This window comes from Pseudoliparis swirei, chromosome 9, assembly GCF_029220125.1.
Source record: "Pseudoliparis swirei isolate HS2019 ecotype Mariana Trench chromosome 9, NWPU_hadal_v1, whole genome shotgun sequence".
In the NCBI taxonomy this organism is placed as follows: Eukaryota; Metazoa; Chordata; class Actinopteri; order Perciformes; family Liparidae; genus Pseudoliparis; species Pseudoliparis swirei.
The window spans coordinates 23,406,498-23,424,205 of record NC_079396.1 but is presented as its reverse complement, the minus strand read 5'-3'; the positions used below and the strand labels follow the sequence as shown (position 1 = coordinate 23,424,205).

The window sequence follows — 17,708 nt, the reverse complement described above, 5'->3', positions numbered from 1 at the left end:
GCCTCCGCACAGGCAGCTTTTCATCCGTATATTTCCATAATGTCATCATTTGTAATCCTATCAGACGTCCGTGTGGATTTACAATAGCTAGCATATGAACTCTTGAGTTACGGCCAAAAACACTTGTTTTTTGCGTCCGTGACCTTTGACCAACACATTAAAAATCAGTCCGTCCTCGAGTCCAAGTGGACGCCCGTGCTCCAAAAAAAAAATCCCCTCGTGCAATAACGCGTCGAAGAATGCGACGGGCCTTCCCAGTCGTGAAAAATAAAAAGAATGCCGTCTGACCTAAATTCCTCAATGCCGGTAGGATATGCAAGTCGTTAACCGCGGAGACTGGGCTTTTCCAGATGAATGGAGAGCAAATAAATCCACTCGGCAGGAATAATGCAGTGTGCAGAATTGACAGAGGAACGTTCACTGAGAACTCCGTCGGCCTGAAACACCCGGAATGAGCGTCTCGCCTTAAAAGAAGATGAATCAGAAGACAAGGAGGAAAAGAAAGGACTCGCGAGGCGACCGACGCATCCAGGATGAAATAGTGAAGAGATGATTTGTCAAGAAAAGATTTTTAAAAATGGCCAAATAGTGTCGACACGACTTTTATATCACCGGATAGATTGTCAAATATTTGGCCTTGGGGTTTGTTGGTTGTCCCGGTTTGCAGTGGCGGTTTCAATAACTGCACTAGACCTCGAGACTTTATGAAGTTTGGCACTTCAGAGTGAGTAAAAATAATAACATTTGAAATGTAACACCCTCCTCCTCCTCCTCCTCCTCCTCCTCCTCCTGCCCGCCGACCTCCTGTCTAGACCCACACATCCTCCCCTTCATGGCCACGGTCCTAGTTATGTCCTTCCCAGCAGTCCCCCAGTGGCATATACACACAGTATATGTATAGGTGTGTGTGTGTGTGTGTGGGGGGGGGGGGGGGGGGGTCATTACTCCCAACCCCACTTGATGGTTTTGGGTTCAACAATGTTATTATTAAAGCCTTTCCAGAATAGCTTCCTGCCTCCCTCCAGTGACACCATTACCTTCTAGAAATCAACTGCCTGAGCCCTGTAAATCAGGGTGAGTGTGTGTGCGCGTATTACTTTGTCGAGAGCCCTGTGTGTGTGTGTGTGTGTGTGTGTGTGTGTGTGTGTGTGCACGTATTACTTTGTCGAGAGCCCTGTGTGTGTGTGTGTGTGTGTGTGCAGGTATTACTTTGTCGAGAGCCCTGATGCGTGTGTTTGTGTGCGTGTGTGTGTGTGCACGTATTACTTTGTCGAGAGCCCTGTGTGTGTGGGTGTGCGTGCGTGTGTGTGTGTGCAGGTATTACTTTGTCGAGAGCCCTGATGCGTGTGTGTGTGTGCGTGTGTGTGTGTGCACATATTACTTTGTCGAGAGCCCTGTGTGTGCGTGTGTGTGTGTGTGCACGTATTACTTTGTCGAGAGCCCGTGTGTGTGCGTGTGTGTGTGCGTGTGTGTGCGTGTGTGTGTGCACGTATTACTTTGTCGAGAGCCCTGTGTGTGTGCGTGTGTGTGCGTGTGTGTGTGCACGTATTACTTTGTCGAGAGCCCTGTGTGTGTGTGCGTGTGTGCGTGTGTGTGTGTGTGTGTGTGCACGTATTACTTTGTCGAGATCCTTCCAAACAGCGCCGGGCACACATGATATGTCAAATTAAAAAGCGTACGCTTTGAATGCGATTGGAGAGGGGTGAATTAATTACGAGTCCCTGTGTTCCCACGAGTGGAGAGTGTCGAGGTTTATCGGGTCTGACACCACGGCAACGTTTGACGCTCTGTGAGGGCGTTGCGCCGGAAAGAGCGCAATAAAACGTTGTTTGTTTGCGGTAAACTGAATTATTAATAACTCAAAACAACCCTGTGAGACTTTCCCTCGACGATTATTCCGTGTGTGCGAGCGGCGACAGTCTCATCTCTCGGAGACCGAAACCAGATGAATAATGCCCTCTGAAACACACGCACACACACAGACACAGACACACACAGACACACACACAGACACGCACACACACACAGACACACACACACACACCCAGACACACGGCTCCTGTGCAGCAGTGATGGCTCATTCTGTGATTGTTTGTGATTGTGTGAACACCCCCTGCTGGGCGGCAGGCGCCACTGCCGCACAAAAAGCGAGCTCTCGGCCGGGCGACAGCGTGTGTGTGTGCGTGTGTGTGTGTGTGTGTGTGTGTGTAGGTGTGTGTGTGTGTGTGTGTCCCCGATCCCGCTTCCGGCCGAAGTTAATGAAACACCACAATCAAGGCCGACGACGTCCACCAGAACTTTGACGAAACACAAATAGACAAGACGCGAGAAATAATATGCTGAACCCCGATGACGAACACACACACACACACTGGAGAGAGAGAGAGAGAGAGAGAGAGAGAGAGTCTAGACAGCTGCATCCCCACCAGGTCTCTCGCTGCTAAGGAGGAGGAGACATATACTGTGCAGCCTTGCCCAAAGCCACTGTTGACCAACAACAGAACTAGTGTGCGCCCACAGCAAAACAACACAGCTTAGCTGAGCTATGAGGGTGAGAGAGAGAGAGAGAGAGAGAGAGAAAAAAAACATCGGGATCAATAGAGAATTGCAATTAGCCCACATTGGCAGGAGCGGTGCCAGATTAGACACAGGATGTCGATTCCATTTCCTGCACTATCGGGCCCTCGCACTTCGGCCCCGCTGTGTAATTTGGAGCAAGGCGACTGGGTATGGGGACGCGGCGTGAAGGTGACGGATGATGAAGATAGTGATGGTGATCACGATGATAATAATAACAACAACAACAACTCGGCAGCGCAGAGTTTGCTCCTTGAAGAAGGATTCCAAATCGCTCCGTGCTCTTTCTTTCTCCCGTGTCGCTGACACACACACACACACGCACAGACGTTTCCCTTTGGCCTGGCGAGGGGAGCCCTTGGACTCACTGGGCAGCGCCAGTTCAAAGCCCTTACCTTTGCGGATGTCCCGGCCTTGCAGTACATCCCTTGATATCAGCACAGAGTAGAAGCTTTGTGAGAAGCCCGGTCGGCAGGGACCTTCGGATGCATGCTCGCCATTATTCCTCTGGAAGAGAGGAAAACAAAGCAAGACATCGATAAACATGGATTCCATTGATTTCTTGCTCCTCCTAAGCCTGGCAGGAAAGCAGCATAGTGTACAGCAGTTAGCGGAATAAATATATATATATATATATATTTACATACATAAATAAGTTAATCGACAGCATGCTCCCGGGTAGGCACATAGCTGATTAAATATGCCCACACTAGGATAATATATGATTTTAAAAAATGATGTTCATAGTGTACAGCAGTTAGCGGAATAAATATATATATATATATATATATATATATATATATAAATATATATATAAATAAGTTCATCGACAGCATGCTTCCAGGTAGGCACATATTTAATATGCCCACATAATATATGATTAAAACAAAATATTTTCATAATAGTTTAACTGGCTCCAAAAATAAATAAATCCATGTGGATATTATTTAAGTGTTGCACTCGGGGTTAAGTGAGACACACACACAGAAAAGAAAACAGCGTGAATGCTGCAGAAATTGTCTCATCCTGACTGTGTTTTGCACAAGCAGGAAAAGGGGGGGGGGGGGTTGTCCAGAACACAGCATGTGTGTGTAGGCGTGTGTGTGACGTGTGTTAGGTGTGTGTGTGTGTGTGTGTGTGTTTGGACTGAACCAGCTGCAGAGAAAAAACGTTGCACACATGAAGTGTTCTCTGCTGGTGAAAGTGAACCATCTGACCCGCTGCAGCCGCGTGCATGCGCACCCAAAAAAATGAATACATACACACGCATACACACACACACACACGTGCACGCACGCACACACTAGTGGGTGCCAGGGCAGCACTCTGATTGAAGAGGAGTCTCTCTCTCTCTCTGTGTCCTCCTCCATGAGAGGAATAACGGAGGCGTGAACGGTCGGTGTGGAGTTCTCCTTCGGTTCACGTGATCAAATAACGGCTTTGGTCACGGAAAGAGAGAAAGAGCTTCCTCCGCGGAAGGGGGGGGGGGGGGGACACCGGCGCGCGGAGTAGGACTTCGTTGACATGTGATCGATTCAACGAAGAGGAGAAGAAGAAGAAAGGGGGTCGAAGAGCACCGCACAACTTTAGGTGAACTTGTTGTGGGCGCGGCGAGAGATAAACGACGTGACTCTGGATTTGATGAAGCAGAATAATATATATATATATATTTAAAGGTGTCGCCTCGCGCTGTTATTTGGAGGAGCTCTCACGAGGATCAGATGCTGGCTCAAACATCCAAATTCATTCGCGAGCCCAATTAGCGCACTTGTGGTGAAACGGAGGAGCAGCTCTGCGCCGCTGCGGCACCGACACCGGACTCCATCCGACTACCGTTACAGGACTTTACCCAAGCCCGCGCGCTCTGTGCGCGCGCTTTCTCTCTCTCTCTTGAGACGCATGCGTCTCGCACTCTTCACAACTTACAGAAACCAGCTGTCATAAAGATAATAATAATAAAGACTGTAAAAGAAGAAGAAGAAAAAGAAGAAGAAGAGGAGGAGACAGCTCACCCAGAATGAGTCCAGAAGGAGGGCTGCGGTCAGGACCACAGCGAAGTCGGTTCTCATGGTGGCGAGCGAGCGAGCCGCCTGGGCGAGGAAAAACCAGAAAGACGGGCAGATGCGTAATGATTCTCCGGTAATGGTGCGCGTTAATTCCCCCCACCCCCGTCGTTCTGCTCGGGTCCGTTTCCGTTACGTCCCTCCTGGTGCGCTCCGCGAGTGTGCTGCTGCAGCTCTGCGCCCCGAGTCCCCCTCTCCGGCTCTCTCATCTGCAGGTAAAGCGCTCCGCTCAGCACCGAGGCGCAGCCAGCGTCACTCTCTCCAACCCCTCCTCTCAACCCCGGTGCAGGAAGACTCAACACACACACACGCGCGGACGCACGCGCAAACACACGCGCGCACTTAAAGCAACACTCGTTGGGAGTTTTTTTGGATCAAACGAGCACGCAGTCTGACGTCTTTCCGACGTCCCCCTGTGTGTATATATATATATATATATATAGGTTTATTTTATTATTTTTAATATATTTAAATATATCTCCCCGTGGTGACCTAAACGGCTTCGCGAGTTTTATGGCTGCAAATGAAAGGATCTTTTAACCACGAGTCGAGTATGCATCTATGTGTGTGTGTGTGTGTAGGTGTGTGTGTGTGTGTGTGTGTCTGTGTCAAAGTCGTTAACCGTGAGCTGTGAAAGTTCCAACATCTGATATGTGCATTATTGGATTTCCACAGTTAACTAATCGGGCAGACGTGCGCCGCGTGCACAAACCCTGACGGGCGCGCCTGCTCTCCATTATTCTGCTTTTAGAAATACTTCAATGTGGACTAACTTGGCTGACGTCACGTCTGCCAGGTAGGGTGTTACCACGTGACCTCCAGGGGAAGGGGAGAAACAACAACAACAACAACAACAACAACAACGCCACAAATAAAATAATCCCTCCATGTCCGTCTTGATCACCGGAGGAGAACACTTCACTTACCGTGGCAACAACAAAAGCATCTCATCACACTGATGGGCTCTTAATCTTGTGCCCGGATGATTTTGCCATAAGTCTGCAGAGTGCGAACCGACGTATTTAACATCTGTTGTCTGAGAGAAACGGGGATAAAAAAGATGAATGCATAAACACAAGATGTGGGAATAGCATTGTGTAATGACATTGTTGAATCACTCGCCATACTTTCAATAGTTTGGATTTTCCCTCTCGTCCAGCATTTCTTGAACATAAATTACTGATGATTTTGCGATATACAGTGGATGCACTTTGTGATAAATATGCTGACTGGAAGCTTTTGTATCTTTTAATAGACCACGCTCAACAGCAGTTTACTTTTCTTCCATTTTTTGACGTATTGTTAAACCGCGTTGGATTTTGATTACCAGACCGAACACTCGGCGTACATTTAACAAATATAACACTGTGCCCCGAGACTGAAACCATGGAAGGGAAATGTCATCAAAAAGACGAGTTGAGCAAAGGTAAATTCAGAAGCTTTTCAGCAAGAACGCTTCCGTATCCCAAAAAGTTGTCCCGTCTTGACTTATAAAAAAAGGGGGTTGACAAGGCCACGTTTGAGTATTATCTGGCATCCGTGTGCACGGGGTACAACATGACCTCCGACCATTAGCCGTTTGTGTGCCTGCACAGCGTCTCGCGGCTCCATAAAAACCTAATCTGGAGGTCGGCCTGTCTGTTAGACCTTTTGAGCGACTAATGACCCTTATATTCTCCTGTCTCTGATTGGCTGCCTGGTCTCTCTCTATATATGCCTAGTGAACCAATGGGCTCTAATCCTATAAAAAAAAAAGAGTATGACTGCATTAGTGGGCAGCGGCTCAGACAATTTCCTCAGTCATTTTACCACCTCTCTCATCCCAATCCCTCGGTCCCAAGGATGAGCTTCAACACTTCTATCCAGTCCTTTTCTTATTGCTGATGGGCCCTTTGACATGGTTTTGTCCTGTTAAACACTGAGATTGGCAGGTGTCTTTCTCAGTCTGTGTGTGTGCGTGTGTGTGTGTGTGTGGCCCAGAGCAGGATTCATTATGTGGTTTTGACAGGGCAACGCACTCCATCCACGGGAACATTACCTCTGGACAATTACTGCAGCGCCTTCACGTGGGCAACTACCCTTGTGGTCAGTTGAGGTTCAGCAACTAAAACTAAAGTTTCTGGTAATGGCAAATACGCCATTGGTTAATGTAGGGATGAGCTACAGTGTAAGAATAGATTAAAAGACGGTGGTTTACATGTAGGGATATTCACACTGGGCCGAGCCATGATTAACCGCAGCCGTTCAAGCTGTGTTGGCACAGTGGGAACGGTTTACGCAGTATAGCAGGAAAAAGGCATTGTTTACCTCGACGACGTGTTGGAGAAGTGCCGATTCACACACACCACAGTGCAGGCTGTCATTTGCATCTCTTCATCCAGCTGCTCACTGAGGCTGTTTCTGCTTGTCCTTGTCCCCGCTGTGATATTTACAACAAATCCGCTGAAACAAATACCCATATCTTGTTGTTTAGAGCGGTTTGTATGGAGGAATAGCCGCGCTCACTAGGTTCGGCTCACAGGCCAAATGTAGGTAGTCGACGTAGTTCCCGTGACGTCACCCATTGGTGGGTTGACAATGGTTTTCAAGCCTTTCGTTCTGCCTTTTGAATTGCCATCTGTTTGGTTTTTTTAAACCAGATGTGACACGAAAGGGTGGAGCTAAGCAAAAAAAAGAATTTATGAATAAGACATTGTTAGGTGACCAAAAAGGTGTCGGTTAACTTCCATGAGCTCAAAACACAATCTGAAAGGGTTCAAGTTGGAAGAAAAAAAAACAAGACAGCTCCCAGGAACGGACTTCTCCGTGGTAGCAGCCTGTCAATCGAAAAGCAAAACCTGCTTAATGGTCTTTTTTACTTTAGATAGGACCATCATTTGCTTTATTGAAGAAGACTTCTATGTCTACAATGTTTACTGAGGCAATAAGTAGTAGAAGAAAAGCCATTTTCTCCTACTCCAATCACCGGTTGCAAACAGAGTCGCCCCCTGCTGGCCATTCTATTGGAGGCACGTTCCGCATTGGCTTCACTTTTCAGAACCGGGGGTTGCCACCTGGTTCTGCTCACTCTGTGACAAATACTTGGCATTTCCTCCTTGACGATAAAAACCCCCTGCTGGTTCGAAGGTGTAGAGCAGCAATGCCAGAAACTGTACAGTTTGAAAGAAATTCTGATCCAGGCAGCAGCAGGACTGAGAGCTGAAGCACAGAGAGACTTTCAAACAGTGCCATCTCTCTAGTCATTAGCATGGACACACATCTGTTGAGCCAATTAGTTTAGCGAGAGAAAAATGCCTTTGGTTTGAGGGCAGCGCCCATGTCTGGTTGGATGCATTTGGCCCTAACAAGCAAGACCACAACAGCGTGGGTTCGCGGGACCACCCCCTCTGCTTTGAGGCCAAAAGGGAAAGCGCTTGTTCGCGATGTGGCCGCAGTATGGCACGAGAGGCCCTTTTCACTGCAGACATTTTGACAGGCCATTGCAGGGTTTAACATTGACTATGGCCCTGTTCCATTTAGCTGAGCCATGCCCCCCCCCCCCCCCTGGTGCCATGCGGGCTGGATAACTTGAACGTCCGTGACACAGTAAAATAGAACATGTCTACTGAGAAATAGCCTTGTATGTGGTAAAAAAAAAAGTTTAAATAAAAAACAGCTCAGAGATGAGAATTCAATTTTGGCCTCAGCTGTGAAAGTCTGAGTCACTACATGCCCATCCTCCCACCATGACCTCCACTAGCTGCCGTCACTGGCTAGGACCGTTCATTATGAATGTCTTCAGTTCAGTAGTGCAGTCAGTTCAGTTCAGGCTCACACGCACTTGTTACAAGGTTAATAATAGCTCAGCCGATACTTATTTGCCAAGGTGTTATCGCTTAATACTTTTTTAATAACTTTCGGTAAGCTTTTTAAACCATGTTGTTAATGGCGTTCATCACAGCCGAGCTGACAAAAGGTGAGTCGGCTTCGGGATGTGTGAGAACACGCCATAAACAGCTCGAAATTGAATGTTGGCTTGGGATGGAAATGAAGCGCCGCAAAGCCGCTTACCATTGGGCTGCGTTCGACTGCGTCAGTCTTTCAAACTTCAGCCAGAAGTCTTCAGCTCTTCAACTTGATGTTTCTGTTCAATTTTCAAGAATTGTAACATTAGAAAAACATCTGAGAGGTTTCATTTAAGATAAAGCAACGAGCAAACTAGCTAGCTAGCTCGGCAAACTAGCGACTGTTAACAGCTATCTAAGCTAGGTTGGCAACACTAGTAACCGTATGAATTGTTTGATGACTACCGTTAGCTCACTTCACTCTGTGATGTTTCCCTCTAGGCTACCCACCTTTTGCAAAAAAAAGTAATGTATCCCGTTGACCTCAACTTTTTCCCACAATGCATTGCACAAATGGAGACACGACTCGCAACTGAAAAATTATAATAAATACATTGAAAATGATGGTGAGACATTTCCAGAAACAACTTATTACTCAGTGTAACCATATAAAATAAACAGATCCTGAGAACAAATGTTTTCTTCCTCTCTATGCAGTTGAATTGGGAGTTGCTTTTCCATGTCACATTTTTATTGACGTCCAACAGGAGGTGATGCACTACAGTACGTATTGCATCACTTCCTGTCTGCAGAAAAGGGTGTGTGTGGATTCATTGTCTACTAACTGCAATAACTGTAGATACAATGAAGATGAGTTTACAGCATTATTTGCTCTGGATAGCGCTTTGGAAACAAACAAAAAAAGATTTAAAACACTGTCGAAGCACGTTTCCCGTTTCTCGCTGCCAGTAATGTTAAGTAGGGGCAATATTTCAGCAAGTCTTTGGCAGAGTTTCAGAGAAACACTGTTCATTGTTTGGGCTGCTAATGGAGCGTTAGCCAAACAACTATTATACAGTGATAATGCTGGAAATTGTTACATTGTGACATTTTAATTACAACAAAACTGGGAAAAAACTGGTAAGTTCAAGTAACATTTTCCAACTCTGGGTAGCTTTAAAGCTTTCAGGGTCCGGCTTCAAAATCTGGACTAAAAAATATAATTGGGACTCTAAATTTGTATTTATATTAAAGATGTATTTGCCAGGTTGAAGGTGTATCGTCTGCTTGAAGCATAATTGCGGCTTTATTGAATAAATCCCATTTAAAGTATATAGATTTAAGGGCTGCTCGATTGTAACAAAAATCCTATTTACTCTTATTTTGGTCAATATTGAGATCAGCATTAATTACCAAATACTCAATGACTTTGCAAACATGTGTGAGAGCCAAATGCATTATTTCATTTGTCTTAATAATTGAGTTTAAAAAGATTTTAAAAGGTAACTGAAGATAAATCTTTTTCATTATGATTTGAAAGGATGTTTAGGTTAACATATATAATTTAGTATTGTATTTAAAAGCTGAATAACCTGTCAGAATATAAGCTTCAAATCAGATGACGTTACGTCGGTATAATACCTGCGCGTTGGACTGTCCATATTTGAGCTCAGAGATGTTGGAATATATGATGTCATAGTTTTTTGACCGTGTGAACATGTAACTCTACGTTTTCTAGTAAACATATTTTATAGAAGAACTACTTGTCTCACTCGCGTTTCAATTAATAGTTTCTAAGACTTAACTTAAAATTGTGGTACAGAAGACCCAGAACTATACGGAGTGCCGCAACAATATGGTTAAAAAGAAAATGTAGAAGCCTTTATGTTAAATGGATACATCTGGTGCACTTTGGGAGCAAAATTAGAAAGCTGGGGTCTAGACACCGGGGTCTTGTGAAAGGAAGTCGGGGAGACAGGCAGCATCGCTTCAAGCTGTCCGTCTATTCTCAGGAGCCCGGTCATCTTCCTCCTCTGATAGTGATGCTTTCATTAGCCATCGGAATGGCATGTCCTGTCCACTGAAATCATTAGTTCTAGATCTCTCCCCATTTCTCTCTCTCTCTCTCTCCGTCTCAGTGAAGTGATTCTGTCGGGGTTTCGATTTAACGTTTGTATTCCGGGCTCCACTTCGCTCGGAGGCCCATTGATGCAAATTATACTCAGAAAAGTGCAAAGGGTAAAAAAACAAAAAAAAACATGGAGTGCGAGACCAATCTTTATAAGAAATCGCTGAGATTATTCTGTCCTCATGTGCCACCAGGGCCGTTCCTCTGTGTCCGAACAGACAGTCAAGGTACAGAGATCCTCTTGTCGCCCGCTGGTCAGAAAATATGACTACTTCATCTTTTTGGAAAAATTGGATTCTTATGTGGGACATGGCTGTGATCCAACCCATTCCTTTTGGATTATGTGGCCGGCGGGGGTTTCCTTGTCCTGGCCCCAGTATCCTGTGGTAGTGCCCATGGTTGACTCAGGAGGCAAGGCCCTCAAAAGGTTGATGAAGGATTCATAGACGCGCTGACAGCTCTGGAACAATGACCCAGGCAGGGATCGGGGAAATTGCGGCCTTGGAGCGATGGAGAATACTATTGTTTGATTTCCCATCTTTTATGGAGACACAGTGGAAAGAAAATGTAGCCCAATATCCCCAGTGGCCTTCGCAGCGGCGTGAAGCCGTATGATATTCAGACATCACAAAGCCAGCTGCAAAACAGTCCGCCGAACAATGCGGAGCGGGCGGGCGAATCCCGCAGCCCGTGAAACTCACGTGGCACGTGACTGAAAACGATCAGGGGAATGTGGCATTGTACCATTCAAACATATTCAACTCTTAAATTATTCTCGCAAATCCTGTGGTGTTATTGAAAACCTTACGGTCCCAACTTATTTCTATTTTTTCTCTTCATGTGACATTGTACATTCAAGCTGCGTGACATTGTACATTCAAGTTGATTATATTGTAAACCTATATCCTCTGAAACTCTGGCACGAATGACAAAGGCAACCGACATGAACGGTGCCGTATTATCTTGCGTTGTTTCGCCTGGTGGGGCTTTCAAGTGCATCTGTCAGTCACGTTTTCCCCACCTTCAGGATTTAAGCTAACGGGCCAGTCCACCTGACTGCGAGGCATTTTTCCGTATATTTTTTCTCAAACAAAAAAAGGCCCTTCCACATATTGTTTCCAGTGTGGACAACCCTGGAAACAAGTTCCGGCGTGCTTTCTTGTGCAGGAGTTTCGTGATGTATGTGCCGTGGCCCATAAATGGCCAAATATGTTCGGTGCTAAAAATGATTCCTCGGCAGGGAGAATTTTTAGCAGCTACGGGAGGCGCTGAGTGGAGATGCCCCGAAGGCTGATGGGACACTTTGATCAGAGATGGAGGGACACGCCTGTTAAAATTCTGCAGTCCACCCGTTCCCCTTCCATCTCTTTGTATTCCTCTCTTCCTCTATTGCTCTTTCTTCCTCTCCATCGCTCATCTTTCCATCTCTTTATATCCCTCCCTCGCACATTTTTTCCGATACCTCTTCTGTCTCTTCTTCTCCATCTCCCTCTTTCTAGCTTCATCTCTCTCTCACGGAAACACACACTCTCACCAGAGGGTCAGAGCAGCCGTCTGGTTTCCCCCATCCTCCAGCTCATCCCTGCTCGGCGATGCTCTCGGGAGGCGGCGGCGGCACCGGGCAGATGGCCCGTGGAGCTCCCGTCGCACCCATAAGACGGGCAGCGTTAATAAGGCATCCGCATACAACACACATACGCTAATAAATCGCACTAATACAAACCGGGGTACGATTAACGCACAAAGGCAAACACACAAACGGCGAGCGGCGGCGATGTTTCAATCGCTTTGATTTCACGGCAGCAGACTTTTAGTTTTCTGGAAAACGCTTTGCCCAGTATTTGGTTTAGTGGGTTCACTTTATGTCTTTTCCAGGGTTGGTGCAGTGTGGGGAATGCTCTGGACACTGAGCAACAGTAGTGAGTAAATTATTCCATTCAATTATCTGAGCATTTGCTCAATATAAATACCATCTGGGTGCTTGAAATAGATTAGTTTAAGGCCATGCTAAATTATTAAACAACTCCCAGTGAACGAGTCCCCATTCCCCTTTAAATGAGGCAGACTTATGGGGTTCAGAGCGAGCCTGTGGTCATCAGACTTCAATCGTCTCTCGGCCTGGACCACTGCGACAGGGTTCCCGACGGGAACATGCAAACCGGGTCCGCCTCCACTTGACCCCTCGCTTCCTCTCCACTGCCCAAACAGTTTATAACACTTCCCACAGACTAACAGACCTGGCCCAACGAGCTCGTGGACAGAAATAAAAAAGGGAAATAAATATGCCTTGGCTACCTCTTAAGGTCGGAAAGGAGATGAGATATTAGCTTTCTGATTTCAGTATATTGCAGTCATAATGTGTTTGGCAGGGAGAGTTCTCCACCACATTAGTCCATACTTCGACATGACCTCAATCACTCTCCGCTCGCTCTCGCACAGATTCAGCTCCGTCAGACAACAGACTGCACGGCGGAGCGCTCCTCGGTTATTCAGCACACTCCCTCCGGAGGTCCGAATCAAAATGTGGACATATGGAGGCACCGCCATGTGCTAACACTACTTTCCCCTCTAAACCGCCTTAACTCAGTGCTGCTCAAGTCAGGCTCAAACGCCTTACTACTACACATGGCAACACACACACACACACACACACACACACACAGTATACTTGACGTCTCAAAAGCTTTTAGCTCGGTGTGAGAGGAGTTTTTCGACCTGCAAAGCTTTCATTAAATGTCCTTGTCAGCGACTTAAAAAAAACAACATTTCCCCAGATTTCTCGGGGAAATAGAAAAATATGAGCGTTCGGACCAGACTTAACGTCTGGAGGGGAACAATAATTGGAGCTGTTGTGTTGGACTCAGATATTCAAAACAATGATTGCCTCTTTAAAGGAGCTGTTACGATCATATTATGAGAAATGAACACAGCAGCTGTGTGTCGTTATACGACCGACCAGATACATACTGAGCTTGAATTGGAGATTGCGTGTGAGTTTGTGTATTCTGGGGAATTAGATTAATCAGTATCAACCCCCGCGAAAACTTTTTGTAAAAGCAAACTTAGATCAAGATTATGCCATGGCCCTGTTGACGCTCTGCCCAATCCTCTCTACCTCCATCTGCCTGATGGATTACGGAGGTCTGGATCGTGGTCCATGCCTACTACCAACTATTCATACACTGTCATATTCATTGTGTTGTTACTGTGTTTTAATTTGTTTATAATGATTCCTTCTGTACACATGACATCTATTACACCTGTTCATCCTGGAGAGGGATCCTCCTCTGTTGCTCTCCTGAAGGTTTCTTCCCTTTTTTCCCGTGAAGGATTGTTTGGGAGTTTTTCCTGATCCGATGTGAGGTCAAAGGTCAGGGATGTCTATGTGTACAGATTGTAAAGCACTCTGAGGCAAATTTGTAATTTGTGAGAATGGGCTGTATAAAATAAACTGAATTGAAGACGAAATGCCGTGTGAAGCTTTTTCCTATGGATGTAATCTGACAGGAAAAGGTACTTAATGTAAGAAATGTCTTTACGCGGAGCTGCTTTATTTGTCCGGTAGCTTCTTTTACAAGCTTTCAGGAGAGAAAGTCTCGTGAATAAATGGTCGTCGCTCAGTCAAAGCTCCTTCTTTTCTTCTCGTAACACTTTTAAACACCAATCCAGAAATGTTCGCCGGCACCTTGAACAAGCTGATGAGCCGCTGAACAAAAAGGCCTGTCAGTAGGCATCGCGCTTCCTCCTCAGATCACGGAGCGAGGCCTCTTCACAATGAGATCCTTCTTTCATCAGTTCCACCTAGCATGGAAATGAAACGCGCTCACGAAAAACCAAGAAAAAAACCAAGCACTGTTACCGGCATTTTGGAAAACAAGGGCTCAGACACTCCATCAAGCAGCACATCATCAAAACACACTTTGAAAAGAAAAATAACTTCCCCATGTCTCACCGCAGATCGTGAGAGCCATTTTTCAAAAGACCAAATATAATGGAAATTATGAAAAAGGCAATTTCACCCTTGGGTAGAATTGGGGCGATCGAGCGCAATGCCGGCATCGTGCTTTGTATTGCCGGGTTGTAAACACTGCGAGTTGTCGACACATCTCGGTGCACGGTAATGTTAGCGATCAGGGGTCGGGGGAGGGGGGGAATATACACTTTATGTAAGAATCGAGAGTTTCTGAATCGATTCGCAACTTCGGGGAAAAGAAAATAGATTTTATTTTTTTTACTTTTCTATATGTATTACGACCGATGGAACAGCAGTCCTAGTCAAAGTTGGGACGTTTCGTCATCGTGGTATTTGCCAAAACATCACACAAAAATAGCAATTTTATAAAATTAGTTTGTGTACCATTTCTAAGATTTTTTAAATGTAATATAAATTGGTTGCTAGCTTAGGCTGACCAATTGAATTTATCTAACAGGCAGCAATGATACTTTTTGCAGATAACTTCAACTATCATCATATAAAAGTATTAAAAACATTGGTGCAACCATTAGACTTTGTGTCTTCACGATATTGGAATTGATTCCGATATAAAATATTTGAATCAACTACTCTCGTGCCGTAATTTGCTCAAGCGAGAATTCATTTCTAGTCGGCTACAATAAATCGATGCACGGCGGGTTGTGCTTCGTGGTTCTCTGAAATGTTCTATATCTAGTTTTACAGTCACTTTGAAGCCCCCCACTCCTCCCCCTCCCACACATGGGTGGATATCACTGTCTGTAATACACAACGCTTGACACACCACATGTTGAATGTGGTTGAAGTTGATCCTGTGAGTATTGTTATTCTCACGTCACCTGTACAGTAAACTGCACCGGCTAGCGGTAACATCACAGCATGCGTCCGCTTCAACGCGCCGAGCTCTCCGACTCTGACTTAGCGCGCTTCAACTTACTGCTTTCATCCCAGTAGCTCCTGCTGGGGCTGTTGGGTTTGTTTATCGGCCGAGCCATCAAAGCCTCGCTGGTAGCCGAAGGCTGCCGCGGCATTTATTGTCGATCCATGTTCCACAAAATATACTGGAGAAGAATCACACGTGAGTTTTACCGGGACGGAGCGACTTCCTGTTGGATCCGATTTGAGCCTGTTGCAGACGCATATCCATTGGGAAAGCCGATGTGAAAACTTATAAAGATAATGCAGAAATCGATTGCTTTGGTATTTTGGTAAAAGGTCAGTGGTGGGGTCATCGATATCGAAAACTCGATACCGAGTCACGTTTCGAAGATCAATTGCAGCGTTGATATGATTGATACCATAAAAAAGGGATCCATTCGTCTGTCCGATGGTGAGAGGCGGCCGTGGACGAACAACGCCCCGTTGTCGTGATCTTAGTGCCTTTAAAAAAAGAAACCCCGACGACCTTAATCTGACGCATTCGCAATAAGGTTGTGACCGTGAAAGAGGAGCATTGTGTGGAGCCGTTTCACAGCTGTGAGTGTGTGCCGCTGCATTCGCCCGATGGATCACGACACGCTGCTCTCGCCCCACATGAAGAACACACAAGCCGCTCTAAAAAGATCTGGACCTGCGACTACTTTGAAAAAAAAAAAATGTGTTTGGTATCAGTCCAAAACTCTAAAAATGATGTCATCACAGATCACTCCGAATGAAGAACACTGTGGCCAGCAGCGATGAATGAGAGCCTAGAAGCACATCTTTCCATCATCAGCCAGACGTGAATCAACAGGCAGGGTTCGTACGGTCACGACCAACCTGGAAAAGTCATGGAATTTTAAAATTATTATTTCCAAGCTTGGAAAAGTCCTTGAAAATAGAAAATTCCCCCCAAAAATTCTGAAAAGTCAAGGACAGTTCTTATATTTCTTATATTCATATGTTTATATGATGGATGCTTTGGAATTCTCATAGTTAGTTTTGAATACTAAATTCTCTTACTTTTTCATGTAGTCACAGATTTCACAAAATGTTTGGTCATGGAAAAATCATAGAATAAGGGAATAAGGACTTTAAGGATGCAACAGCCTTATGGTTTCCTTTTTTTACTCCCTTATATTGGTAGTAGCATTCAGTATCGGCAAATAAAAATTAAAAACATGTTTGATACTTACTGTAAATAAAGTGTAATGTCTTCAGTCAAAACTACAGCACACACTCAGCAAACTGATTACGCAACAGTTCTTTGAGGTTCACTCAACTCGGGATGCAGGTTTGATGCCATCCTTCTTACAGCTCACATGATTAATATTATTATGCATTATTATGCCTACATTCACATGTAATGCATGATTCTCATCAACAAGTTTGAAACTAAGCGTTTAGTTCATTGTTTGAAAAAACTTTCTCAGGTCGTCATTATGAGGCTCATCAGGATTCATTTGTCTGTAAATGGGCTAATTTAAATAAAAAATGGGGCAATCATGAACCGGATAATTAAGAGTGGAACCTAAATGAACATAATAATAGGACAAACGGGTTTTGAGGGAGAGCAAAGACGCTGCGTGAATGATTGTGTCCACATTTACATTTCCTCTGCATACATCGGAGTATTGCTCACTTTAATCTTCTGTCGCTTGTGTTTTTATTCCCCCCCCCCCCTCGGGCTACGCATTAAAAACGCATAAATAGTGACATTTAAAGAAAACCAATAACGCTGACGACCGCTGTACCGTTTGACAGTGCGACACAAAAAACATGTAGAGATCAAATTCTTTAATAAATAAAAAAAGGGAAAAAAAGAGGGCTTATTTATTCTCCCGTCAGATTCTCGAGGTCTTATTTTTCACCCGAGAAAATTTGGGATTATAATAACTTTTTGCAGCATTGCCACCTTGAGGTGAGAATCTGCTTTCTCCGCTCTAACCTCTGGCAGATAACACACTCGTCTGGAATTAAAGAGAAACTTTGCCCCGGCCCTTGGTTGGATTTGATATATCCCGCATAAGCTCCCTCTGCTCATATCCGTGTATGTGTGCAGGAATGTATTTACACATATTGCCGATCCATGCCTATGAATTATGCATTACGGCTGTGCTTTTTTTTGGAGGCACTGTCAGTGATGCTGCACTTTATGGGATGGCGAAGAGAAGTTTAGCATCTGGACCCCGGCTGATTTTCCAGAATTATGTTTTTGACACATT

The 17,708-nt window shown here is 45.2% G+C and overlaps 1 protein-coding gene across 1 annotated transcript in view; it reads right to left on the bottom strand.

The window, feature by feature from the left end:
• Window positions 1-4,692, bottom strand: part of LOC130199287 (cadherin-4-like) — a 244,516-nt gene extending 239,824 nt beyond the window's left edge. The window contains exons 1-2 of the mRNA XM_056422646.1: window positions 4,590-4,692; window positions 2,973-3,084 (exon numbers count right to left, since the gene is read on the bottom strand). Of these exons, the coding sequence (XP_056278621.1) occupies window positions 2,973-3,084; window positions 4,590-4,646 (169 nt within the window). The 5' untranslated portion in view covers window positions 4,647-4,692. The remainder of the gene's footprint in view (window positions 1-2,972; window positions 3,085-4,589) is intronic.
• Between the last annotated feature and the right edge of the window lie 13,016 nt (window positions 4,693-17,708).